At 39.4% G+C, this 22,960-nt stretch overlaps 1 protein-coding gene across 1 annotated transcript in view; it reads left to right on the top strand.

The window, feature by feature from the left end:
• Positions 1-22,960, top strand: part of COL24A1 (collagen type XXIV alpha 1 chain) — a 156,716-nt gene that overhangs the window by 106,362 nt on the left and 27,394 nt on the right. The window contains exons 27-43 of the mRNA XM_080406641.1: positions 359-412; positions 1,157-1,210; positions 6,867-6,920; positions 7,239-7,283; positions 7,403-7,447; positions 8,675-8,728; positions 10,679-10,732; positions 11,736-11,789; positions 12,013-12,066; positions 13,361-13,414; positions 14,002-14,109; positions 17,111-17,164; positions 17,630-17,737; positions 18,814-18,867; positions 19,644-19,697; positions 20,682-20,738; positions 22,474-22,527. Of these exons, the coding sequence (XP_080262767.1) occupies positions 359-412; positions 1,157-1,210; positions 6,867-6,920; positions 7,239-7,283; positions 7,403-7,447; positions 8,675-8,728; positions 10,679-10,732; positions 11,736-11,789; positions 12,013-12,066; positions 13,361-13,414; positions 14,002-14,109; positions 17,111-17,164; positions 17,630-17,737; positions 18,814-18,867; positions 19,644-19,697; positions 20,682-20,738; positions 22,474-22,527 (1,011 nt within the window). The remainder of the gene's footprint in view (positions 1-358; positions 413-1,156; positions 1,211-6,866; positions 6,921-7,238; positions 7,284-7,402; positions 7,448-8,674; positions 8,729-10,678; positions 10,733-11,735; positions 11,790-12,012; positions 12,067-13,360; positions 13,415-14,001; positions 14,110-17,110; positions 17,165-17,629; positions 17,738-18,813; positions 18,868-19,643; positions 19,698-20,681; positions 20,739-22,473; positions 22,528-22,960) is intronic.

Genomic DNA, 22,960 nt, shown 5'->3' with positions numbered 1-22,960 from the left:
GACAAGAACTGTTCTTCACATTTTTTCTTGGCTAGTTCTGCCCACACCAGGATGTATCCACTTGCTGTTTGCACTGTCACAGCCTTGACGTGAGAATTTTGAAATTCATTTAGAACTTGGTACCTCCCTGTCAGCTAGTGCCCATGTGTGGGAAAACGCCTGAAGCTGTTTTAATTATTATTCTGATATATCCAAGTATCTGTTTTCTGAACAAAATTTTGGGAATAAATTTTGCAAGATTAAAAAATTCATTAACTTACCTCCCATTTTTGAGGTCAGTACCTGGATATATTATTGTTGTTATGATAACAATTTTGATAAAACTGTTCTGTCTTTTCTATATTTATTTCAATTCTAGGGCTACCCAGGACCTTCAGGAGGCCCTGGACCTGTGGGGCCAGAAGGATTACCTGTAGGTATAGAGTGGTGCTTTAGTTTGACATAAAGTGTACGATTTTTGCTCTGCTGCAGCTAAAAATGGTTTCTAATTTGTACTGCAGTCTATAAGACTGTCATGAAAACTTAGCCATCCAGGCACAAAGCCTGTTCACCTGCCCTTTACCAGGGTGGTCCAGGAGAGACAGGAAAACTACTTATATAATTTACTCATCCATTTAAAAATCACTCAGTTGAGACAAGTAGGGGAATAAAATTTTTTAAGGATGGTTTACAATTGCACAACAATTTTATTTTTAATTCATTGATGCCTAATATAATTTAAATAGATTCATTATGTGTTTAGCTTCATTGTTAATCAAAAATAAATTATATTCTAATTTTCCGTGTGTAATTGTATTACAATTTGGCTATTATGGGTCTTCAGACAAAAGTTGAATCTTTTATCAGAAATTACTTGGGTTTTATAAGTTAATGTTGCTGAAATACTAATATCCTTTAGCAATTTTGGGATGTTGGACAGAAGTAATTTATCCAACAACGTCATCATGATTTCTTATTCAAAATAGAGTTACATAGAGTATCTTATTTAGATTTTTCTAGATAAATTGTGCTAACACAATTAACTGAATTTGAGCCATGAAAGAAAGTGATTGATTTGTATTGGTTGCATTGACTATTGCTCGATATGCATAAGCCTTGTAAATTTCAGAAATCTGTGTATAGAAGGCAATGAATAATAAGTTCATTTGACATGTAGGGACCTCCAGGGACAAGAGGACCACCAGGGCCACAGGGACCTAAGGGAAGAAGAGTAAGTAATATTGCTGTTTCCTGTTACTTAGAGCAGAGAGTAGTGTGTTGCCAATATGAATCTGATGTGTAACCCATGTACAGTTGTTTCCTTTGAACTCTATTCTCTGGATTCAAGCCATTTGTACTGAAATCAGAGAGATACTTGTATTTCCATGTTAGAAATTATACGAATCTTCATTTCTTCTCGCATTACAGTTAAATGGGGTTTCGCTGTTGATTTCAGCTGAGAGCAGGACCAGAAACAAAATGACCACTGGCCCTATTTTTTGTAACGCAAATATGCAAATGTTGGCATTTATAACCACCATTGGACTCGTCAGTGTTTTAAGGACTGTTTTCTTTACCTGCATGTCATTTATGCCTTTGGGAAGACAATCAAAATCACCCAAATGTAGTTCTGAGAGAGGAAGAAGCAAAATCAGAAGGAAGTATATACTAGATTTTCAAACGTCCAATTAGATTGTAGTTTCCTTTTCATGCATTGTTATTAGGGAAGAGCATGCGTGAAAGTGAAATACATGCCGAAGTGTTAAGCTGAATCAGAATGCCAGTGGCATCAGATAAGGAGTACACATATGCAGTCATTTTCACTGTAAAATGCTGATGTTTGAGCTTCATCTAAAAAGGAAAATCCCTTGGGCCCTGTCGGTCCACCAGAGTTTCAGGTTGACTGGTGGCCTGTAGGATGCAGTGAGTTACAAGGCTAGCTCGAAGGTAATATAGTGTAAATAGTTGTTTCTGAGATCGGTACTCAACCGCTGCAGGTTGTACATTTTAATTTCTCTGGACAAAGCATTCCCCTCTAATTCCTCCTCTGATCTTTTTCTCCTGGCAAGTTTATCTGCCAGCATCACCAGATCTGGAGTCAAAGCCAAGCTACTGACATGGACGTGAGTCCTCCCATGTAGGCTCTCCTCCCTCCTAACACCATCTACTACCCGGTGATTGTTTTTATGGGGGAATGACTTTCATTTAGATTCTGTTTTTAAGGTAGAAGACAGTTTTTATTTGTGTCACATCTGCTGCCAACTGAGACAGGAATCTTTGAGGGAGTCTGTCTCAATGATTTTGGCAGCACATCATGGAGTGCATTGCTTATAATTAAAGATCCCTCAAAATAAATCCCCAACATCCCAAGCTCTGTGGAAATCTTGGTCTGCAGGTGTGGTTTATGCCTTTGCCTCTGTCCCATGACTGGGAATGCTTCATGGAATGGGGTCTCAGAGCAGGTCCAGGTCTTCAGGCTCTGCAAACAAACTCCCACTGAAGCCACTGAGAATTTTGTCTGCTCTCAAGATCAAAATATCAGACTCAAAGTGGAATCTTGCATAAGGAAAATATCTGGGGGGGCCTGAAAACCAGGTTTGTCACCGCTGGGTTCAGAAAGAGAGGTGTCAGAACCCCAAGCTCTGTGTGGCAGGCCTCAGAAAAACGCGTACTATAGCCACATACAGAAGTTAAATAGAAGCATATGGAAATTCCCCTTTGTTGTGTGCTGAAGAACGTATCCTGTCTTCACAGCTGGAATCTGCAGGAAGTTTTAGGAGCACTGACCCTCTGCTTCTGCACTGTCACAGAGTAGAATTCCTTCACCTCATAAATTCTGGACCTTTCAGCAACTGGTTTGCATCCAAGATTACCCAGCAGCCTACTTCTGCCTGAGAGTATCCAGCTGCTCAGCCTTCAGTACCCCCAGGAGTTCTGGCCAGCTGAAGGCAGGCTGTATAGTAGTCTATGGAGTATCTTGCCATCAGGGGATTTGTGGGGATATGCCAGTGAGCATAGTGCTAGCGCAGAGACTGGTTCTGCTTTTAGTTCATACCATAATCTCGGACAAATACAACTGCAGCTTTTAATTTGAAAGTAAGAGGTCCTGTATCATTAGGTTCATTTCATGGTGAGACCTAAGCAAAATTCTCAATAGCTGATAAGGTTCTTAGCAGTCAGTGAGAACCTTCAGGCTGATGTTTGGTGTTTTAAAGCTCAAAAGCATAATTTTTCTGCTCTTATTTTACTGGAATGCAGCTCATGAAATTCAATTTTGAAAACGCAGATAATTGATGTAGTGAAGTGCTGTAAATTTGGGTTCAGGCAACAGCAGCTTAGTCTGCCGCCACCAGTAGGGTTATCTCTGCTTCAGTTGTGTTTGTACTGGCATGAAGAACCTCAACTGCACAAGGACATCAGCATTCAGTTTCAATGAACGATAACTTTCATACTTCTGACAGCAGGGAATATGGAACCTAGAAAAATGTGTGTGCTTCAGGATTATGTGAAACAAGTGGCCAGTGTGCTTTGTGATACATCAGTAGCTGAGTGTCGTTGTCTGTCTTAATTGTTCGAAGGACGTAAGACTTAAATTGATGTCATTTTCTAATATTCTTCCATGTCAACCAACAAAACTGAGAGTTAGCTATATAGTGTGTTTATGTTATTTTCACTTTTCTTATATTTAGAAGGCAGGATGAGAAAGAACAAGAAGAGTTAAATGGTGCTTCTTGCCTTCTTAGATGAACTTTTTCTCTAGCTTATCAACCTAGAGTTTTCAATGTACTATGTTTCATTTTAGAAACAAAGCTGAATCCGTGCCAAAGAAAAAAGTAGTAGCAATCATTTGGCAGCCTTACGCCTCAGCTCTGTTGCAATCTAAATTAAATAACAGCAGGCAAATCAACATCTCATTCTGTACTAGCTTTAGTAGGAAATTACACAGATCCAATTAATCTGTGCCAATAATGAGTCAAACCATACTATTTATAGGAACGATATGGTGTGGTTGTTAGACTATTAAATTGCCTTTCACTTGGATTCCTGCAGTCTGTTCTGTGGCTAGCTAAAGGTGGGCTACAGGCAGGCATGGCCCAGAGCCAGAAGCTGAGCATCATGTTGATTTCTGTTACTTTGTTTTCAGTTCAAAATTATGTAGTAGAATGTTGGTGTTTTGAATGGTAGGCTTTTTCACTTGACTATCATTAGTGATCAAATCAGTTGTCATTCTCTTCCTAGTGACTGTGCTGTCCATGCGAACTCCACTGGAGTCTAGCAGAAAGGTTTTGGTTTGTTATGTGCGTAACACAGACTGAGAATCCTGTGCAGCCTCCTGACAGGACCATTTCTCAAACTATGGGCTATGACCTCCTCTATGATTAAAAGGAAGTCACAAGTGTTCAAAGAATTTATCTGTTTAGTAATATTAATAATAGAAAACATAGAAAGAATTTTATTTATTCCATAGATCTGTAAAATCAAAACTTGTCCTTTTTCTTCCTTGAATATTTCATCTTGAGATTCTGTCCCCTGATCAGCCCTGTGGAGGGTGCACAAAGACAAGTGACAGGTCATGTATCTAAAAAGCCTGAGAAACACTAAAACTATCCTGCAATTGCTCTGCTTAGCACTTTCAGTTTCACCCTTCCTGCCTTGCCCTAGGTGATTCCTCTGCAGCTCTTCCATCAGCTTCTCTCCCCTTCTACCCCCCAGCATAATGACCTGTCCTCACTCCATCTCAAGAGTTTCCTCCTGTCCTTTCTACTCCCATTCTTTAAGACATTTCACCTGAAAGGAATATCAGATCATGGGATTTTAAGCCTGCTTAGTCTGCCTTGAATTTTCATCATGATCCATTTTGTGTGCATTACAGATAGCAGTTACAGAAAAAGCGCAGAGCAGTAACTTGGCATTAATTTGATCAAGATGTTTAGCTTTCTTTTAAATTATACTATATAATAATTTAATAATTGCACTTACACAGTTACGTAATCTTAACATGAGGCCCAGCTTTCTTGTTCTTATAAAGGCCTCCATCACCCTTCAAAACACCACTGGTGTTTTGGTTCTCATCTCTGAGTGCATTGAAGTCACCAGCAGTTTTTCCCACAGACTTCAGTATCTTTTGGTTTGGGATCTCTCTCACTGAGAGCTGTGCAGCGACCCAGAGTGGTGTTTGCTGTAGCCTTTTTTTTCCTCTAGCTTAAAAAAATGCCTGTAAATACTCATTTCTGGCTTAGACCAAAACAAGGTGGCCAGGCTAACTCAAAGATAGCCTTAGAAAAGCTGTGTCCCAAACTACCGAGATATCAAAAGTATTCAGACAGCTTTCCCTGCCTGTTCATTTTCCTTTTCCTATGGTTTCTGTGTTCTCTCATGTTGGCCAGAACCATCAATGCTGAAATGCTGACAGATAAGCTTCTCGTGGGATATTTCTGGCTCTGCCAGAGGTCATAATTCTGTATCACCTCACAGGAACAGCCTTTTCTTGAGAGATTTCTGTGTCAGGAGGAAAGCCTAAATTATTCTGGATACACATTGTTCTTGAGTTATCAGTCAGACATTTTCTCTGTAGCTCCAGAGAGAAGCAGGTGGGTGCTCACCATCTGTTCTGACAGAGGTTTTGATGTGCATCAGTAAATCCAAGTCAGAATGAACAGAATTCTGCTGTTTTGTCTCAAAAAAATACAGGTGGGACATGGAAGTCACAGACATTTTTGAGGAGAAAGTAATCTAAATAAAATCAGATGTGCTTCCAACAAAGTCATTTTACAAGCCCCTATTCTTGCCTGTTAGAACAGTATTAAAACTCTCTGGAAATCGGTCATGAGTTCATGCCCTGCACTATAGACCATGACCCAAGATGTAAGGTTCTCTACAACTCAGAAATGCACTCTGAAAATGCAGACTATTTTCCTCGAGGCACTGCCATAGCAGCATACTAGTTCCCTCTGATGCCAGCCCAGGCATCATGCCAGATGCCACCAGGAAAACTGTTATGTCTCACCCTCCCACTGTACATCGCTGTAAATAGCCTGACTCTGATACTTATCTAGCTCTTGGTTTTAAGTGGTTATTGGTTTTAGGTTGTTATTAACTGGTTTTAATCTTGTTTTCCATACCCAAACAGTCATGGAGTTTAGAATTATGGAAATAACCTCCTAAGTCAGCATGGATAAAATATTTTCCATTTTGCTTGTGATCAATTTGAAGGATTTTTCTTTTGCTTGTAAATTAATGGATTTAGATTTCCAATCTTAAGTAATCATTTCTGAATGTTTTGGCAATAAATCTTTGCTATATTGTAATATGGCAATATAACAGGTTATCTTTGTTCATCTGTTGGTTGTAAAAAGTCCATTTACAAGAGACGTTTTAGTCTTAACAATAGAGTGGTTTGCTATGCAAGATTATACATTGCTTTTAATCTTGCTTCAAATTGGTTTACTAATGGAAGAACTTTATCTGCCTGTTTTAGAGTCTTACTAGCAAGCTGGATTTTTGCATATGGAACTTATACTCAAAAGCAAGCACTCCGTATAACCAATGCTCACCTAAATTCTTCTAAATAATTGTCTGTTGCATGAATACAAAGTGAATGGAAAAGAAAGCAGAAAATATCAGCCTGCAAGCTGGCTTCAACAGAGACCCTGAACATTTTGTTTACATATTTTTCAAAAACAATCTTTCTTCTTAAATTCATATTTCAGCAAACCAGAAACCTGTTTCATTCTTTGAAGCTTTATTTCACGCTTAACATATAATGAAAACTGGGTTTTGTGCTAACAAAGCATGTTTCCGCTGTCCTAAAGCTTATGTTGTATCTCTCTGAAGATAACCAAACATAATGCATAATTAATATTCCAAATCACTTGTTCGATATTCAGGGGCCAAGAGGTCTGGACGGTCCTCCAGGAGAACTGGGACCACAAGGCATTAAGGTGAGTGCTTGCATTGCTCAGTACTATACAAAACGTTGAGCTAGAACATAACGGGGGGGGGGGGGGGGGGCACACGACACAATGACAACACAACAGAAAACCCAGCATGTCAGAATGTCAGAAGCCATAAAATTCTGTTTAATCCGGGAGGAGATGTGTAAATTTCTGCCTTCTTCAGATAGTTCCTTATTATGGTGTAAGCCCCTCTAAGCCTGAATCTGCACTTTCTGCAGTTACCCAGCGTTTAACTGACAGCAACTGTATGCAGTTTATCTAGCCAATGCACATAGAATTCACACATTGTTGGTTATTTATCAGGGAGAAAGAGGTGATCCAGGAAAGAAAGGAGTTCCTGGGCTCATTGTAAGTATTGGAGGAGCCAATCCTTGTAGTAAGCCTCAACATGGTTACTACTAATTTCTGAATGGTGTTTGGAAATTATCTGAAGCCATCATTGTCTTTCAATATTTCTCTTTGACCAGGGTAAAGCTGGAAATCCAGGAGAAAGAGGAGATCAGGGTGCACTTGTGAGTATGAAATTCTGTAGTATTTCTAAAAAAAAAAAATATCCACAAAATATCATGCTTTGACAGTGCAGTTTGCATTTATTCATACAAAGAATTAGGGGCAGAAGTGAAAGTAAGCGTGAATGTGGTCTAGTCTGCTACAAGATCAGTGTTTTCCTGGGTGATGATCCACAGAATGCAATATGAGAGCAAACTGCAGCAGAAGAGATGGTCATTGTAGTTAGTAATGGGATCCTAGAAGTTGCTTTGCGGTTTTTTGTTGTTTTATTGTAGTTTTAAGGGAGAAAGTCATTGTGGCATAGAAAAATAATTCTTTGATAGATTTTAGAGTAGATGTGTATTATCAATGTTGAGATAAACATAGAAGAACCTGTAAAGTGTGTATCACATGGATAGGAGGAAATTCCTCAGTTTAGGGTGGAATTCAACAGAAATATAACATGTTCTGTTGGAGGCTTTTTTTTACAAAGGTTTCAAGTCAGTCCAAATTGTGTTGGATTTTCATTACGGAAGGAAGCAGAAGAGCAGAAAAAAAGCAGTAATGATGGTGATTTTGTGCTGAAATTGAGGCTCAGAATGTTGGTTGTCACTGTACTTGTCTTGCCTCTTCTGCTCAGATTGAGGAGCTTGTTGCCTGTCACCTTTGACACAATGGGTTTTCATTTCCTCTTCATTTGCTGGGACTTTGATGTATTCATATATACAGAAATGAATGAAGCAAAACCTCATTAGGCTGAAATGATGGGGATTAGTAAATTTATTGCAAAGTACAAGATACTGCTCTATTACTCCTACAGCTACAGTTTCTAGAAAAGAGTATGAGACACATATGCTGTGAGCCAGGTTGAGCAGAAGGAAGAGTGGGCTGTGAACCTACTGATCCTCTCAGATACAGTTTGTAGGTCAGGACATCTGTAACATTGCGTTCAGGTCCAGTTTGTGTGCACAGGCAGCACATGGGTCTGAGGAGAATGAAGAGGACCTAGTAAATGGTCAGCTAAGACCCATCCCTATATAATAGAAACCAAGGAAGGATTTATTCAGGACACCCTCACCTGCCACAGGAGCTGGTGATGTCGCAATGTCTGTCAACCAGAAGAAAAGGCTGCACATATTTCATGGGTGTTTCTGAGTAAGTTATTGAGTGAGCAGAAAGAAGAGAGGAAGTGGTTTTTCACAGAATATGAAACAGCTTGTTTCCAATTATTTTTTATTTTAATCTTCCAGGGTTTGCTTGGACCTCCTGGAACCACAGGAGACAGGGGACCAATGGGAGAGCCAGTAAGTCAATCCTTATGCCAGCTTAATTTTTTTTCCACGTATTATACTGAATTCCCTGGTAACTCAAGTTCTGTTTTACCAAGATTCAGTGTTGCCAGCTGTGGTTAGGCAGGAATTGTGGGGTAAAGGTTCTAAAGCTTCAGGGCTAGAGTCTACTTCCTTGCTCAGCATAACTTGTTCATAAGGAGACCTGTTAAATCATGTTGGGAAGCACTGTAGTAAGGGTTGCGCAACATAGGAGACCATGACAGAATCTGGACCACAATTTTTTGTGGCATTGTGCTGCATTGAGGTAGACATCTACATTATGGATTATGTAAATGTATGTGCTAATACAGATATTAGTGGTATTTTTTTCAGGCAGATTTTAGGGTAGTTATTCAGGAACTCAGGGACCACATCTATTTGGCAGGTTAAAATTTGAACAAAAAAGAGGCTGTAAACCTCAGACATTCCTCTGCTGGATGGATTCTTTTGATTGCTATTATTTCAAAGCCACGCTCACTTTTCTGTAGCTAATATTGTAACAAAAGATTACGCAGGATCTGCAGCAAATATATGGAAAGTGCTGCAAGATTTAGCCATGACAAGAATAGTATTGCATCACCATCTCTGGAGGTAAATCAGGTTATATAAATACAGTGAAAGAGTGTGTGCTGTCCTAGGGGCCCTTGGGACAAGGCTGCCATTTTATAGTGCAAAAATCTAAAGTCTCAGGGGAAAGATACATTACCAATCCAGCAGACTTAGCTTCATGTTAATATTATGAAGAAATACTTGCCTCATGAATCAAATTTATATGCTGTGCCTAGCAGAATGCCGTGGAGTTGCTGCAAATGAAAACCAATGAACTTAGTTTAGGACCAAGTGACTTCTCAAATGGAAATTAACTGCAGTTTCAGTTGTTCACACTTAAATGAAGCTATAGGGTAAAATATATGCATCTGCTGAAATCCTCTCAGTAACAGGCAGTTTATATTGTTGTTACAAGAGAAGGGAAGAATATACTTGCATTATCACTGCCAAGTTATCAGGAGGAGCAAAACCATATGCAGTTTGTGAGAGGAAGTAAAACAAAAAAAGAGTAAACATTTGCTTAAAGGCTTCTATCCTAAATATAGGTAGCAGTATCTTTCTTTTACGTGAAAATAATAAATCAACAAAATATTTTGAAATTAGAATGTACTTAAACACAGATGAGTCCCAAAGGGGTAAATGGATATGAACTTTCTGAAAGTTCAAAGATTGCATACATCCAGAGGGTTGATTTGTCTTGACATACATTCATAGTGGCTGCGGAATCAGCTGTAAACTGTTACAGGCAACCTCTACCCCTCAGCTCACAAACCCCGCTCTGTGAGTGGGATGGACAATCTAACATGCACAGAGAATTTGAGCATGCTGCTTTAGAAACAATCCCATTGTGTTACTGCAATACATTTACGTATATGGTAGGGCTTATAAGAAAATGCTTGTAGTATACTTAGTAGTATTACCAAAAAGGCTCCAGCCTTTAGTCCATTACACCTCAGTGACTGTCCTGTACTAACATTGCTAAATCCACGGTGAAGCACACAGTAGTTGTTTTCAGTTAATTCCATACCAGACTGTAGGCTTTTCCACAAAGAAAGCCAGACAGTCTAACAAACCTTAATTAAACAAAGTCTCAGTTAATCAAGAGGAGAGCTTAGCTCAGATAATAATTTACTTTTGGTCTAAGAGAAAAGACATCTGTGCTGTTATTTGAAATCTGTTATTTCAGTGCGTCAAGACTGGCAATGGGGTCTTACGCCATCATGGTACTTATAAACAGCATTGGATCCAGGAGGAAAGACAATGAAATATACTTCTTTATGCCAGTTGAAGAGTTCTGAAGAGACAAAGTCAAGACTATAGAATGTAATTTAATGTTAATTGAATGATGCATCCAACTTTTTTTTTTAATGGCAGGGTTCAAGAGGACAACCAGGGGATGCTGGCCCTGTTGGAGAAATGGGTTTTGAGGTGAGCTGTTAATCATTTATGTAGTAATTACAAACACTCAAGCAACTGAGTAAGCCTGGAAATGTGTTTGGAAACTACAATTTTTTATTACCTGCAGCTGACTTAAATACCATGAGCTGCTGAGAGACTCTTACTTAAAGCTGTTACAAGAAAAAAGTCTAAAATGAGTAGCTTTTTCTGTTGTGAGTGCTGTCTTTGGGCATCTGCATCTAGAAGGTGAATGTTGAGCAACTGAATTTTTTTATTTGTTTGTTTAGAAGCAGTGTTCTTGCAGTTAGATAGTAGAACGGCATTAATCATACATCCTTGCAAATGGTAGTTGAAGAAAAGCAGCTGCAGGCAGTCTTCTTGCTAACTTTTGCTTCTATTTTTTGCTTTGTTTTTAATATTTCTTTGAAAGAAATATGATAGAATGTATTAGCCACATCTGTAGTGAAGTAGATGAGGGATGAGCTCTCTTAGAACAGAAGGGATTTGGCTTATTCAAAGGAACATGCTTCCTCAGTCACCCAAAATCCAGTCTTCTGACTGACTATTAAAAAAGGGTTTAAATGTAAACTTTACAAGAAGCGATCTGATACCATTAACTCTCTAAGGGCTGAAGACGCCAAAAAGAGCTTTGTTCTCCAAAGGCTCTATCTACTTGGCTCCAAGCCTAAACAGTGATGAAGTTGTCAGTCAGATTTACAAAAGATAGATGGTTGCTCAGCCTGCTAGTAATTTATGATGAAAGGTACAGGCTTAGTGGTACTGCTGAGTCTTCAATACATTCCTGACCCACAGTGCAATTTCTGAACTTCTCCTATACCCTCCTTTCTTTTCTTCTGTTGGGCTCTAGTAAGAACAAAGAACTGTGTTGTATTAATTTGATTTTTCAGACGTGTGTCTTTCCCTGTGTCTCATGCCGGTTTTCTGCATCAATTTTTTTTTGATGCTGTATTATTTGGTGGTTGTAAAATTATTACTGGTGACTGTGTCTAACAGTAGGTCTTGTACCGTGCAGGGACCTCCTGGCCCTGAAGGAGAACCTGGTCTGCAGGGAGAGCCAGGCACAAAGGTAAATGTTAAAATTATTCTCTCTTGTGCTGTTTAAATTTTCAAATTTCCATAGAGGCAAATCAGAGTGATCTGATTCATTAGTCAAGTAGGTAGCGATACAGGAAATGAGACATTAAGAAATACTGTTATTGTCATGGTGACCACGTTATCTGTAAAACCCGTCATTGTTAGGAATATTGTCCCTTAAAATCCAAGTATTTCTTTTTCTTGTGATATTCCAGGGAGACATTGGACCTGCTGGGAAGGCTGGAGAACCAGGTGACCAAGGTTTAAGGGTAAGCTATGGATCCAAAACTTCTTCCAAAAAGGAAAGTACGTTACAAATGTGTCAGAAATGCAGGCTTAGAAATCGTAATATATCAGAATTCAATAAGAAGCTATTTTCTGATACCTTAAAAAAAAATTTAATATTGCATCAAGTTAAAAAGAGTATTGATTATAATTTGTAAGCGTCTCATGTGACAGACATGTGAATGAGTGGTTTGACCATGAAGGTAAATCCACAGTGTCCCCCAGCTGTTAAGATGACAGCACACAATAATGCTGTGTATGGGTACACAGCCCAGGTGAGGTAAGGGGAGCATTATAGGCTCAGCAGAGCATGGTATCTCTCTGTACCACCATCTAAAGCAGCTGATTTGTTTCTGGTGTGGTGGATGGTTCATTTGGGCACTTGATTTTACTAAGTGTTTGTGTCACAGCTTATTCTTCCTGTGCATCTTACTCCCTTCATCTGACCCAAATAATTGCCTGTGTCTGAAAGCTGAAAAAACCTTTTAAAGTGCTAGAAACAGATTTTATCCAGGACACTTTTAAAAGAGCATAAACTATATCCTTTCAGACTTAAGTCTTACCATAGAATTCTCTTGTTCCATTAATTCCTTGCTGTCATCTTTTCCTCCTGCCCAAAATCTCCAGTGAGGTGCATTTCACAATTCTGCCTGTCCTTGAAGAGTAATTCCTGGTACTGGTCCACAGTAGGTGCTCTGGGTTTAACCATAGCACTATATCTGAAATACTGTGTTATTAGTATAGGGCAGCTCATACTTGCTTTTTTACTTTCTTCATGAAAAGTTGCAAGTTGCTGGTGTCTACCTGAGAAAGGCAAAGATTCTAAAATGCCATGGTGCCCCTGCTCTTGGTAAATGATGAGTTTTTTGTGGCCCTAAACTGAGTCACTGAACATAGCAATGTAGTAGTTATCCACATAAACATGGAAATTTCCGGACAGAATAGGTATATTTTTGTGGTTACTGTAATTACATGTTGTATATTCCAAAACCAAACAATCTCAGTGCCACTATCCAAATCTCTAGTGTTATGTGGACATAGCATTGCCTCATTTTTCTAATAATGATCATCTTTTATGTTTTCCTGTGTTTGAGATTCACAGGGCTCTGACCCTGTCACTGTAAATCGGTGAAAATGAAGATAAATAAACTATAACAGCAACATAAATGTTGTCCAAAAGATAAGCGTGTGTAAAACTAGTCTTAAGTTCTTCCAAGGCAATACTTGTATGTCAAGAAGTTTAGGCAATAACTGTTTCCAACTGTTCCTTTCTATAAGGGTGAACCAGGACCTCCAGGAGAAGACGGTGTTCAAGGAAAAGATGGCCCAAAGGTATGTTCAGTTTTTGTAGCAGATGTATAGCAGTCATATTAGCTTAAGGACCCAAATCTCTTTTTCTTCTGTTTCACCAGGTCAAAAGAACCCAGTTGAGTGCACTTAATTTTAACACAGGAGACCATGTATGCTATAGTTTCCCTGTGCCTTTTAGGAACATATCTAGCCTGCAAGGTATGAATGGCTTGACAGAGAAATGCAAGCTGGAGAACTAAGTACAGCTTATTTCCATGGTGACATGCTGGAGAGCGTGAGCCCAAGGCTGCTCCACTCCCTGCATTGGATTAACACTTGCCAGGGACTGCAGCAGGTGCCAGGACAAGGGCTGTCACAGAGAACATCTTCAGGTAGCTGGTGATGAATGAGGCAAAATCTGTCCGTAGGAGTGTATGGATGAGATAGAAGGGGCTTTACCCTACTTGGAGCCTGATCTGAATTAGACCGGTAAGATTCCCATCAGGTTTAGTCTACTTTTTGTCAAGCTTGAAGATTCAGAATTTACTTTTCTCAGGAATAATTAATTCTGTAGCAGCAGCTTGACTAAGCTTTTTGGGTTTTTTCCCCCCCCCTCCCCTTTATTTTAGGGAGACCCTGGAGACCAGGGACTTCTTGGAGAAGGTGGTGAAAAAGGAGAGATAGGGTCACCGGGAATTTCTGGACCCCCTGGTGAACCTGGCATAATGGGCATTCCTGTAAGTGTTTTTAGGTTTAAGTCGACCTTTTGTTCATTTGTTTTTTGTAATAATTCTTCTTTTATTTCGCTTGCTTCTTTATTTTTTTAATTTTTTTATTTTCTATTGCAATTAGAGACCATCTTTAAATTAACTTGCCTCCCTTTTCTATGTGGTTCAGCTTTTAGGGGTTGGTAGAGAGAGGAGACAAATGGTTTTCCTATCGTAAATCTGGAACCTCTTAGCAGATAGTAATTCCTCACCACGTGTCATCTAGGTACTTACACCACACAACTTGGAGCCTCTCAGTTCAGATCTGTCCTCTCCAGACAACCTTCTGTCATTAGTCTCTATCCTTACCTTCATTTGGAGACTATGAGTAATCTCAAGGTATTAGATCATTCTTCAGATTTTAAAAACATCTAAAGAAATTGGCAAGATGCATATACTACCATAAATTGTGCTGTCAGATCTTCATTGTTTGGTATCACTTTCCCTACTCATGGCTTTGTTTACTGTCCCAGGGCTATCTAGTTTTTACTTTAAATGAAGAGTTCCTTGGGGCAAAAAAATGCCATTTTGAGCAGCTTGTAAATGATGAAGCATTAAACCTTAGAGCACACAAGATTTGGCTCCAGTTTAAGCTTTTATGCTAATGTTCTTACCTCATATATGCTTAGTTGTCATTTGTTTTAATAAACCTTAACAACAAAAGGAAGGTCAAAAAATAACATTTCTAGAAAAAGTGATATCCCGAACATTGAAGTTTCTTTAGTTACAAAATTATTGCAGCACAGATGTCAACAGCACAGGATTTCTTGAAGTGTGGGTGCGGATTATAGTGCCTTCTCTGGTGAGGAATACAAGGCAGGTCAAAAGCGACTTGAAACTACTATCACATGGTAGATATCAGACAATCCAGGTTATTCCTGCTGTTGATTCCTGATCAGTTGCATGGCCTGCCTTTCCTAACAGTGGTCTTTCTACACTGCTGTCAAGGTGTTGTAAAGACAATGTTATGGATGCTGTCCATGCCGTGCTGGAACTGATTCCAGAAATGAATCTACCATGCCGGGCAGCACTACTTTGGATGATAATTCTGTGCTGTGGTGTGATGTCTTGTCTTTTGGTGGGCCTTCCTGTTGTTACCCTGTCAATCACCCTATAATGAGACATATACTATAAAAAGTAAGGAGAGAGAAGAAAGAACGAACTTAATTATTCCATTTTGCTCTTAAAAGATATTTATTCTTTAACTAACATTTTGGTGCCTCTACAAATGGGAGCAGCATTTGCCATAGGTAACTGAAACAAAAATTGCAGATGGAGAGAAATGGCATCAAGCATGCACAGGTCAAATAGTGAACAAGCATTGGGATCCATAGTCAACATTGTTAGATCAATTCACGTATTTGTTCTGTCATCACTCCTAGCAGCTAAAATCCGGCTATAAAATCTGTTTTACTGAAGTTTTATGTGCAACTTCTTAATGCGAGCAAAGGTTCAAGAGCACAGTTTCCACAGCAAGTATGTAGCCTCAAGTCAGACATCAGATTCCCTTACCAAAAATCATCATTTTCTCATTTCACAGTCCTCTGGTTGCCTTGTCTGTAGCTCTTATGTGATGAAGGGGTCTGAGTAAACATTAGAGGGCCAGCTGCCAACGGCTGTGAGCACTGTCCCCTCTGTCCTATAAGCATCTGCATTACAATCTGCTGTCTTTAGTCTTAGGTTCTTCACAGTGAACTACTCTCTCAGTAAGGGGAAAAAATGCTCTTTTAATTGTCAGCACACTTAGTGTGCTACAGAACAATTTTTGTTTCTGGTACAGTACCACACTGACTTTTTTTTTTTCTGTTTTGGATTGGCAGTTCTGGAGAAGCAGAGAAGTTTCATATATTGAAACTCTCATAAAACAGCTCAGCCCTGACATACCTACATTATATGTAATTATAGTTGTATACAGTAAACAATGTCAGCAGTGCTGCCGTGCCTCAGCGAGACAGGCAGGTCTGGCAATTCAGTGTTTGGGAGGATGTGGTTAGCAGCGAATTTTTTACTTTTCTGTTCCACACATTCCAAAGGCGTCTGCAGAGCTGCCTTCCTCCCCACTCATCCTCCCTGATGTCTGGGAGAGTTCACATCACGGTTTTGGTTTGACCTTCTTCTAGGGTTGTGGACAGATCATAACATCCTGATCTAAACATGGAAATCAGTTTCTTATAATCAATTGTCTGAGGGTATTATTGGGGGTGAGACTAATACTACATTTTCCTCAAACAAAACCTTACAAAACAACAAATAAGCTTCACAAATCAGTCTGTATTTACCCTGGCTTATCACAACAATGACTCAAAAAAACCCCAAGTATATTCCCCTGTATCCAAAGCTGAAGCTAAATTACCTCCTCTATTTCACAGAGCTTTTCGGCATATTGAAAATGATGAGCAGTGGACACATCCAGCCCTTTGGGACAGTCAGGTTTTGAAGTGACCTAGAGGGCAGCAGGGCCATAGCTCCATAGCACCCTTCATCTGCAGGCAGCACACCCAATTACACAGTCACCAAGAGGTGGGCAGCGAGAGGCGCCAGCACTTAAGGAATTAGGTCTGTGCTCTACAGCAAGTTGTGTCAGGGCCCCGCTCTTCACACTTGACAGCCCCAAGGTTTTCTTAGTTTTCATCTGGTTGTGTATTGTATTTCTTTGAATCCAGTGGTTGTCTTGAAGAAATGTTATTCCTAAAATAATATTTTCTATGTGAACAAGATTTATTGGGGTTTTTTCCTCCTATTTTCAGTACATTTTCACGTTTGATAAGTGATCCCTGATGCTTGCTCACTTGTTTCTGATGTAACTTGAAACAGTCCTACTAACTTGCTCACAGCCGTAGTTAATGAGATTTTTTCCTCCCACCTCTCTGCGTTACAAAAGCCTGCTTAGTTATCCAATTTGGAGCACAGTTTAAACATGTTTCCAAACTTTTCTCAATCATCTCTTTTTCTCTCTCTAACAAATGTACAGGGCCCTGAAGGAACACCAGGAAATCCAGGTCAGAGGGGCCGTTTAGGAAAGAAGGTAGTATTTTTCATCTTCCCCAAATCCCTTCCTTTTATCTGAAACTTGAATTTACGTTACAAAATAATTCCATTGAGTCTATCCCTTTTTTACGTCATGCTTCAAGCCATTTTTTTATACTAGCCATAGCAATTAGAATTGTCATCATTCTGCAGTCGGTAATATTCAGAACCTTAGAAAATTTAACTTTGTGTTTAAATTTAAATGTGATTTTGCAACTAAGAACAGTTTCTACTGTTAACAAAAAATGTTAAGCTTTGGTTAAGCCAAAACAAAACAAAACAGAAAGGCTTTAGCAGAGGAGGGTTTTTACTTGAGTTCTAGGTTCAGACATTATAAGAACTACAGTAGTGGCGTATGTAAATGTAATATTATTAAACAATGCTGTTACTTCCATTAAGCATAAACGACATTATGAAACTTAGTATCAATCTCTTATTATTTTTAATACAATAACACCAACAGGGGGAAAAGGGGCAGCTTGGCCCTCCTGGAGAAATTGGACCTGCTGGTGACTCTGGCCAACCTGGAGAAATTGGTCCCAAAGGTGCAAGAGGAACTCGAGGTCCCTTGGTTCGTACAAAACATGCTTATAATTTAAGGACACATATATTTCTGGTTTAGCAGAATTGTATCTCTCCATGGGAAGAGGCAAGTCACAGCTGTAGCACATATAAATATTTTTTGAGGTAGCTGGAGATGCAGGCAGTGTCCTTCCCAGCCCGTGCGTCCCAATGCGTGCCTTGGTCTTTCAGCATCAGGATGAGGCCTGTGCACCTGGCACCAGACAGAAACCTGGGCCATGGACCTGGAAGGAGTCATCTCATGCTCTGGTTAGGCTCCTGATTAGACAACCAGAGGAGCAGGATGGCAGGGCATGCTGTGGAATACTCATGCCCCATAGTCCACATATAACCTCACTGCTGTGGCTGTTCCTTAAAGCTTTCCCATTCCAAGAACAGAAATCATGGGGTTTACTGTTACATAAAATAAGCCTTAGCCATTGTTGAAACAAAGCATTTCAGATGGGGGCTGCTACTCCTACTAAATGGGAACCTCATCCGAAGTTAACTGAATGAAGTGTATAGCCATTAACTTTGAGCTCCTTTCATCATACACTCCCCAAGCTTGCCTCACACTGTGTGACAGATGCACAGGCACACGCAGCCTCCACACTAGTGAGGCAACGTCCCATCTCACTGCTCCAGGGCCCGATCCTGTGGCCACTGAATGTAGCACTGTGCTCCTGAACACATGAAGTACAGAAGTAAAGTAGTTACCTAACGGCCGATAATTTCAAGAGAAGGGCTCAACTTCCTAAGGAAGGGATCACCCTCAGCTTTTCTTGGCATACTTGGCATTTATAAACAGAGTTTCTCTGCACCTCTGAAAGCTCAGATCCTTTTGATCTTAATTATGCACAAGGATTATAAGGTTAGGACTGAAAATGTCAACCATTTTTCCACAGAACAGGGAAAAGCCCAGTATTCTGTACCAAATGAAGTTGAACCTAACAAGGAAGTCGTCTGTGGTGCTCAAATCTCAATATTTGACTATTTTTTTTCAAGTGATAACTTAATAAAGTAGGCATTGTTATAACATTTTAGAAGGGAGATCATTTTTCTATCACTGATTCTTGCATTTGACAGGGACACCTAGGAGGAATGGGACCTGAAGGAGAATCAGGAATTCCAGGTTACGGGGTGAGTTTTTTACTGAATTCATGTACACACACATCCCTAAGTAAGTCTGTGGTGCTCTAAATCACTATAAATGTCATGGGGATCTGTATCTAGAATGCACAAATGTTGTTAGGAGTGTCAGGTAATCACATATGTTTATATGACATGTAATTGCTTATTCAGAAATGTTAACCTTGAGCAATGATGACTGTTTTTGGTGAGTTCACTAGCAGTCATTTTTTATCACAGGTATAAAAACATTGTTTGTCCAATGTATCTCACCCCTTGTGAATCAAGTTCCTATAAAACCACTATAGCTATTCATTTTAAAGAGAGTTCAGCAAACATCACCACCTCTGCTTACTGTCTGGCCAGGCAGTTTCCGTTTCAGTAACAGAAACTGATTGAATGAGGTTATTGAATGAAGGACACAAAGATGCTGTGGCTTTCACTGAAAAATAATTAGGATCATCATCACAGATGGATTGAGTCCTGCTCTTAGAGACCAGACTGCTATGTCTTTTTTCTGAACAGAAACTTCCATCAGTGGCCCTAACCCTGAAGCAGGAACCAGCTCGGCTCCCTTCACCTGCATCAAGCCGTGCACAGAGCTTTTCCTGCACACAATACCTTTTCTGCCCGGGCCCATTAATTTTGTGCCACATCACCATTTAGCATTATTAGCAAGCAGCAAAAAAATAAGAGTAATAAGCAGCTAAAAGAAATTTTTGAATTAATTATATCTTTATTTCTTTAGCTAGTTTTAGAAATAATTCATGTTTTGTTTGCTTCTTTAGGGTCATCAGGGTCCTCCAGGGCCCCCAGGGCCCCCAGGACCTAAAGGAGAAAAGGTATGAAGATGGATTTTATACTGTCTTACAGTCTGAGTAATTATAAAAGAAGGAAATGTTACTATGCCCACTGTTTTCCACAGCATGCAGCAAAAGCCACACAATATCTATTAGTATTTTGAAAGCATATGAGAAGAAATGCAAAACTGGGGAAATGGGTCATTCAGAGGCAGAGCTCCAAATTACACAGTTGAAATGTTTCAGGTTTTAAAACACAAACTACTCATTGTAAGAAACACATTCTACTGTATCAGGTAGCCACTGTCCTTAGTGAGCACCACTGACAGAAATAATCAGTGTGGAACCACCTAAGTATTTACTTCGCTTTAGGCCTGTGAGTACACCCACAGATTTTGCTCAAAGTGCAACTAAGGTGGACAAAAGTCTGTGCTTAATATAAAATATTAGGGGCAGGATGTTGCCTTAGTGCTGCTCTTTTAGTGTCAAATTCACTGTTGTTCTTTTAAGCCTCAAATCCTGCAAACAGATTTGTATGCTGACTGAAGTCTGCGTGGCCCCAAGGGTTCCCTTCATGAAGATTAGTTTGGAGTTGCACCTGACAGAGAAAAACATTCTTATATTAGAGCCAGTTTTGCAATGAATACTAATAGAATAGGCAATTAGTGGTTGTTATAAATAGGTTCTGATATAATTTTCAGAAACAGTAACTGAAAACTAAATTGTTGGGAGCTAGGTGTCTAGCTTGCTTGGTCACTTCTGAAAAGCACTTTGATGCATTTTAGAGACACTTAATCGTATTTAAAATGTGAGCTTCTGTGCATTAAATATTGGTAAATATCATCTGGAATAGATAACTTTTTGTCTATTAGTTTGGATGGCAGTTGTTTCACATGTAAAATGGAGAAGCGTATCATATTCACTTTTAGCTTCTCTCTGGGGGTTTATCATCATTTGAACATGTGTGCATTGTAGATGAGGTTGAATTTCCAAGTTAGTATTTTTTAATATTTGTCTTTGGTTTAGGGTTACCCAGGCGAAGACAACACAATCCTTGGACCACCTGGGCCCATAGGTGAACCAGTAGGTCTTTCTTTCTCAAAAAAATTATATTATTAGTGCCTCTCAAGACAAGAGGCAATGCAGGTTCTTTCTGAAACTTTATATCACTGTCTCAGGAGTTGGTACTCCCTTGTACAAAAATGTAGAATGATGGTCCTTTAATTGGTAATCCCTCTCTGAAAAATGCAGTCATGTGCTCTTTCCTGCTTAAGCATATGTGCCCTGTGTTTAACTACACTAACGCCATTAGTTTAGACCAGCACATTTTGGAACAGAATTTTATGGTTTCTGTTTATCCTGAATTATACCTAATTGCTTTACTAACCAGAAATATGTTTTGACTTATTTCATCATCACTGCAAAGCTAATTTAACTGATTTAGAGAGTGCTGTATTTTGTAACCATTCTTTTACTGAATTCATATGTGGGGTCTCTCTCTGCAGCAATTATGAACATGTCAAAAAAAACCCAAACAACCAACCCATCTCAAAATCTTATTAAAAGCATTTGATTGTGCCGGAAGTAATACTTGTACATCCTACTTCTCTTCAGATTAACCTTAATATTTATACCTCACCTCCTCAAAAAGCAGGACTATAAGACCCAGATGTAACTGAAGACAGAGTCTGGAATAGGTTCTTAACTTAATTATGGTAATGCATGAGAGAAGAGACTCCAGCCAATTTTGTTGTAGCTAAACTGACTCTGTAATGCTGACTGCTCAAACACTGCGAGCAGGGCCTTTCTACCTTGTGAACTGCCTCTAGGAAACGTGCCATGAGGCTGCTGAAACCCTGAAGAGTGTACAAGCAGTTGCATAGTAGTATCTGTGGGTGGCTAACCTATTCACTTGTGAACTGTAGATGCACTGCAGTGAGTGGTGCCTGGCCAATTTTTCATTATGTGCCTTTACTTTAGACAGGTGGGAAAAAGGCAGTCCCTTGTTATTTCATCTAATGGTCAGATGGATGTCTTTTGGAAAGTCTTGGCCATTCTTATTTCAATGGGCATGTTTCCCTATCCCATCACTTTGCCTTTGACTGAGATTTGGTCCATTTGCTACAATGAGAGTTAAAATTCTGGGGAAAAATCTCATTTCTTGTGGGACTGCAGTAAGGGTCTTTCCCTAAAGTAGAGCTAGTGAGGTATCTGAATGCATCAGAAAGAACCACATGACTCAGAAAAATTACTCTATTCCCTCTGCTCCTGTGCAGTTCTCATATGTGTGAAGCATGCTGAGGGACTGAAATTGCCTTTTTATTAGGACAACTTCAAAATGAGAGCAGATTCTAAATACAGCAAGTTGTTTCAGAAAAGAACTCAATTTTCATGAATTGTCTTAGAGAAACCATAAGAGGGTTTTCCTTGAATGTCTTGAAAACAAGTCTCTTCATTTATTCGTGGAGATTTTTAATCAAATATATATATATATCTGGGTATAAACCTGGAGAAGTTCTACTGAGGTCACTACTTCTGTTTCATTTATGCCCATATAAGGTCTATCTTTAAGCTTCTAGTATTCAGTTACAAAATACAAAATATTTTAGACAGCAGCTACTGTCTGAGTGCAATGCATTTTGCTTAGAAAAACAATTATTTTTATTCCTTTAGACAAGCTAACTTTAATAATTGTAATCCTCAGTTCCACCTCATTGGTTAATCTGTTTTGAGAGAAATCCCAGCTTTCTTTTTGTACTTAACTGCAGTATTATTTCAGATCAACTATTTTATTTTGTTCTTTGGTTTTTGTCTCTAGGGTCCTAGTGGTGAACGTGGAGATAGAGGAGAACCTGGTGATGAGGGCTACAAGGTAATACCTCTTGCTTTTTAGTCTTTTTATTTGAACATGACATGCTATGCATATGTGTAGAGTAATGTAGCAGAAATATCTTCTCCCACGAGTGTGCAGAGATGCATTGGCTGGTGTCTCACTGCAGTGATGAACTCTTAGAACACATTGGAGGACCTTTCATATTAGGAGCTGAGGGAGCTGGGACTCAGCTGGAGAAAAGGCTTCGGAGATCTTGATGTGTATAAGTACCTAATGGGAGGGAACGAAGATGAAGGAGCTAAACTCATCTCAGTAGTGTCCAGTGACAGGACAAGAGGCAAAGGGCACAAAATGAAACACATTACATTCCTTTTGAACAGAAGAAAATGCTTTTTTACTGTGAGGATGACTGAGCATCAGAACAAGCTGCCCAGAGAGGCTAGGGAGTCTCCATCCTCAGAAATACTCAAAA

This window comes from Falco punctatus (assembly GCF_963210335.1).
Source record: "Falco punctatus genome assembly, chromosome: 11".
NCBI lineage: Eukaryota > Metazoa > Chordata > Aves > Falconiformes > Falconidae > Falco > Falco punctatus.
This window is presented reverse-complemented; position numbering and strand designations above follow the sequence as displayed.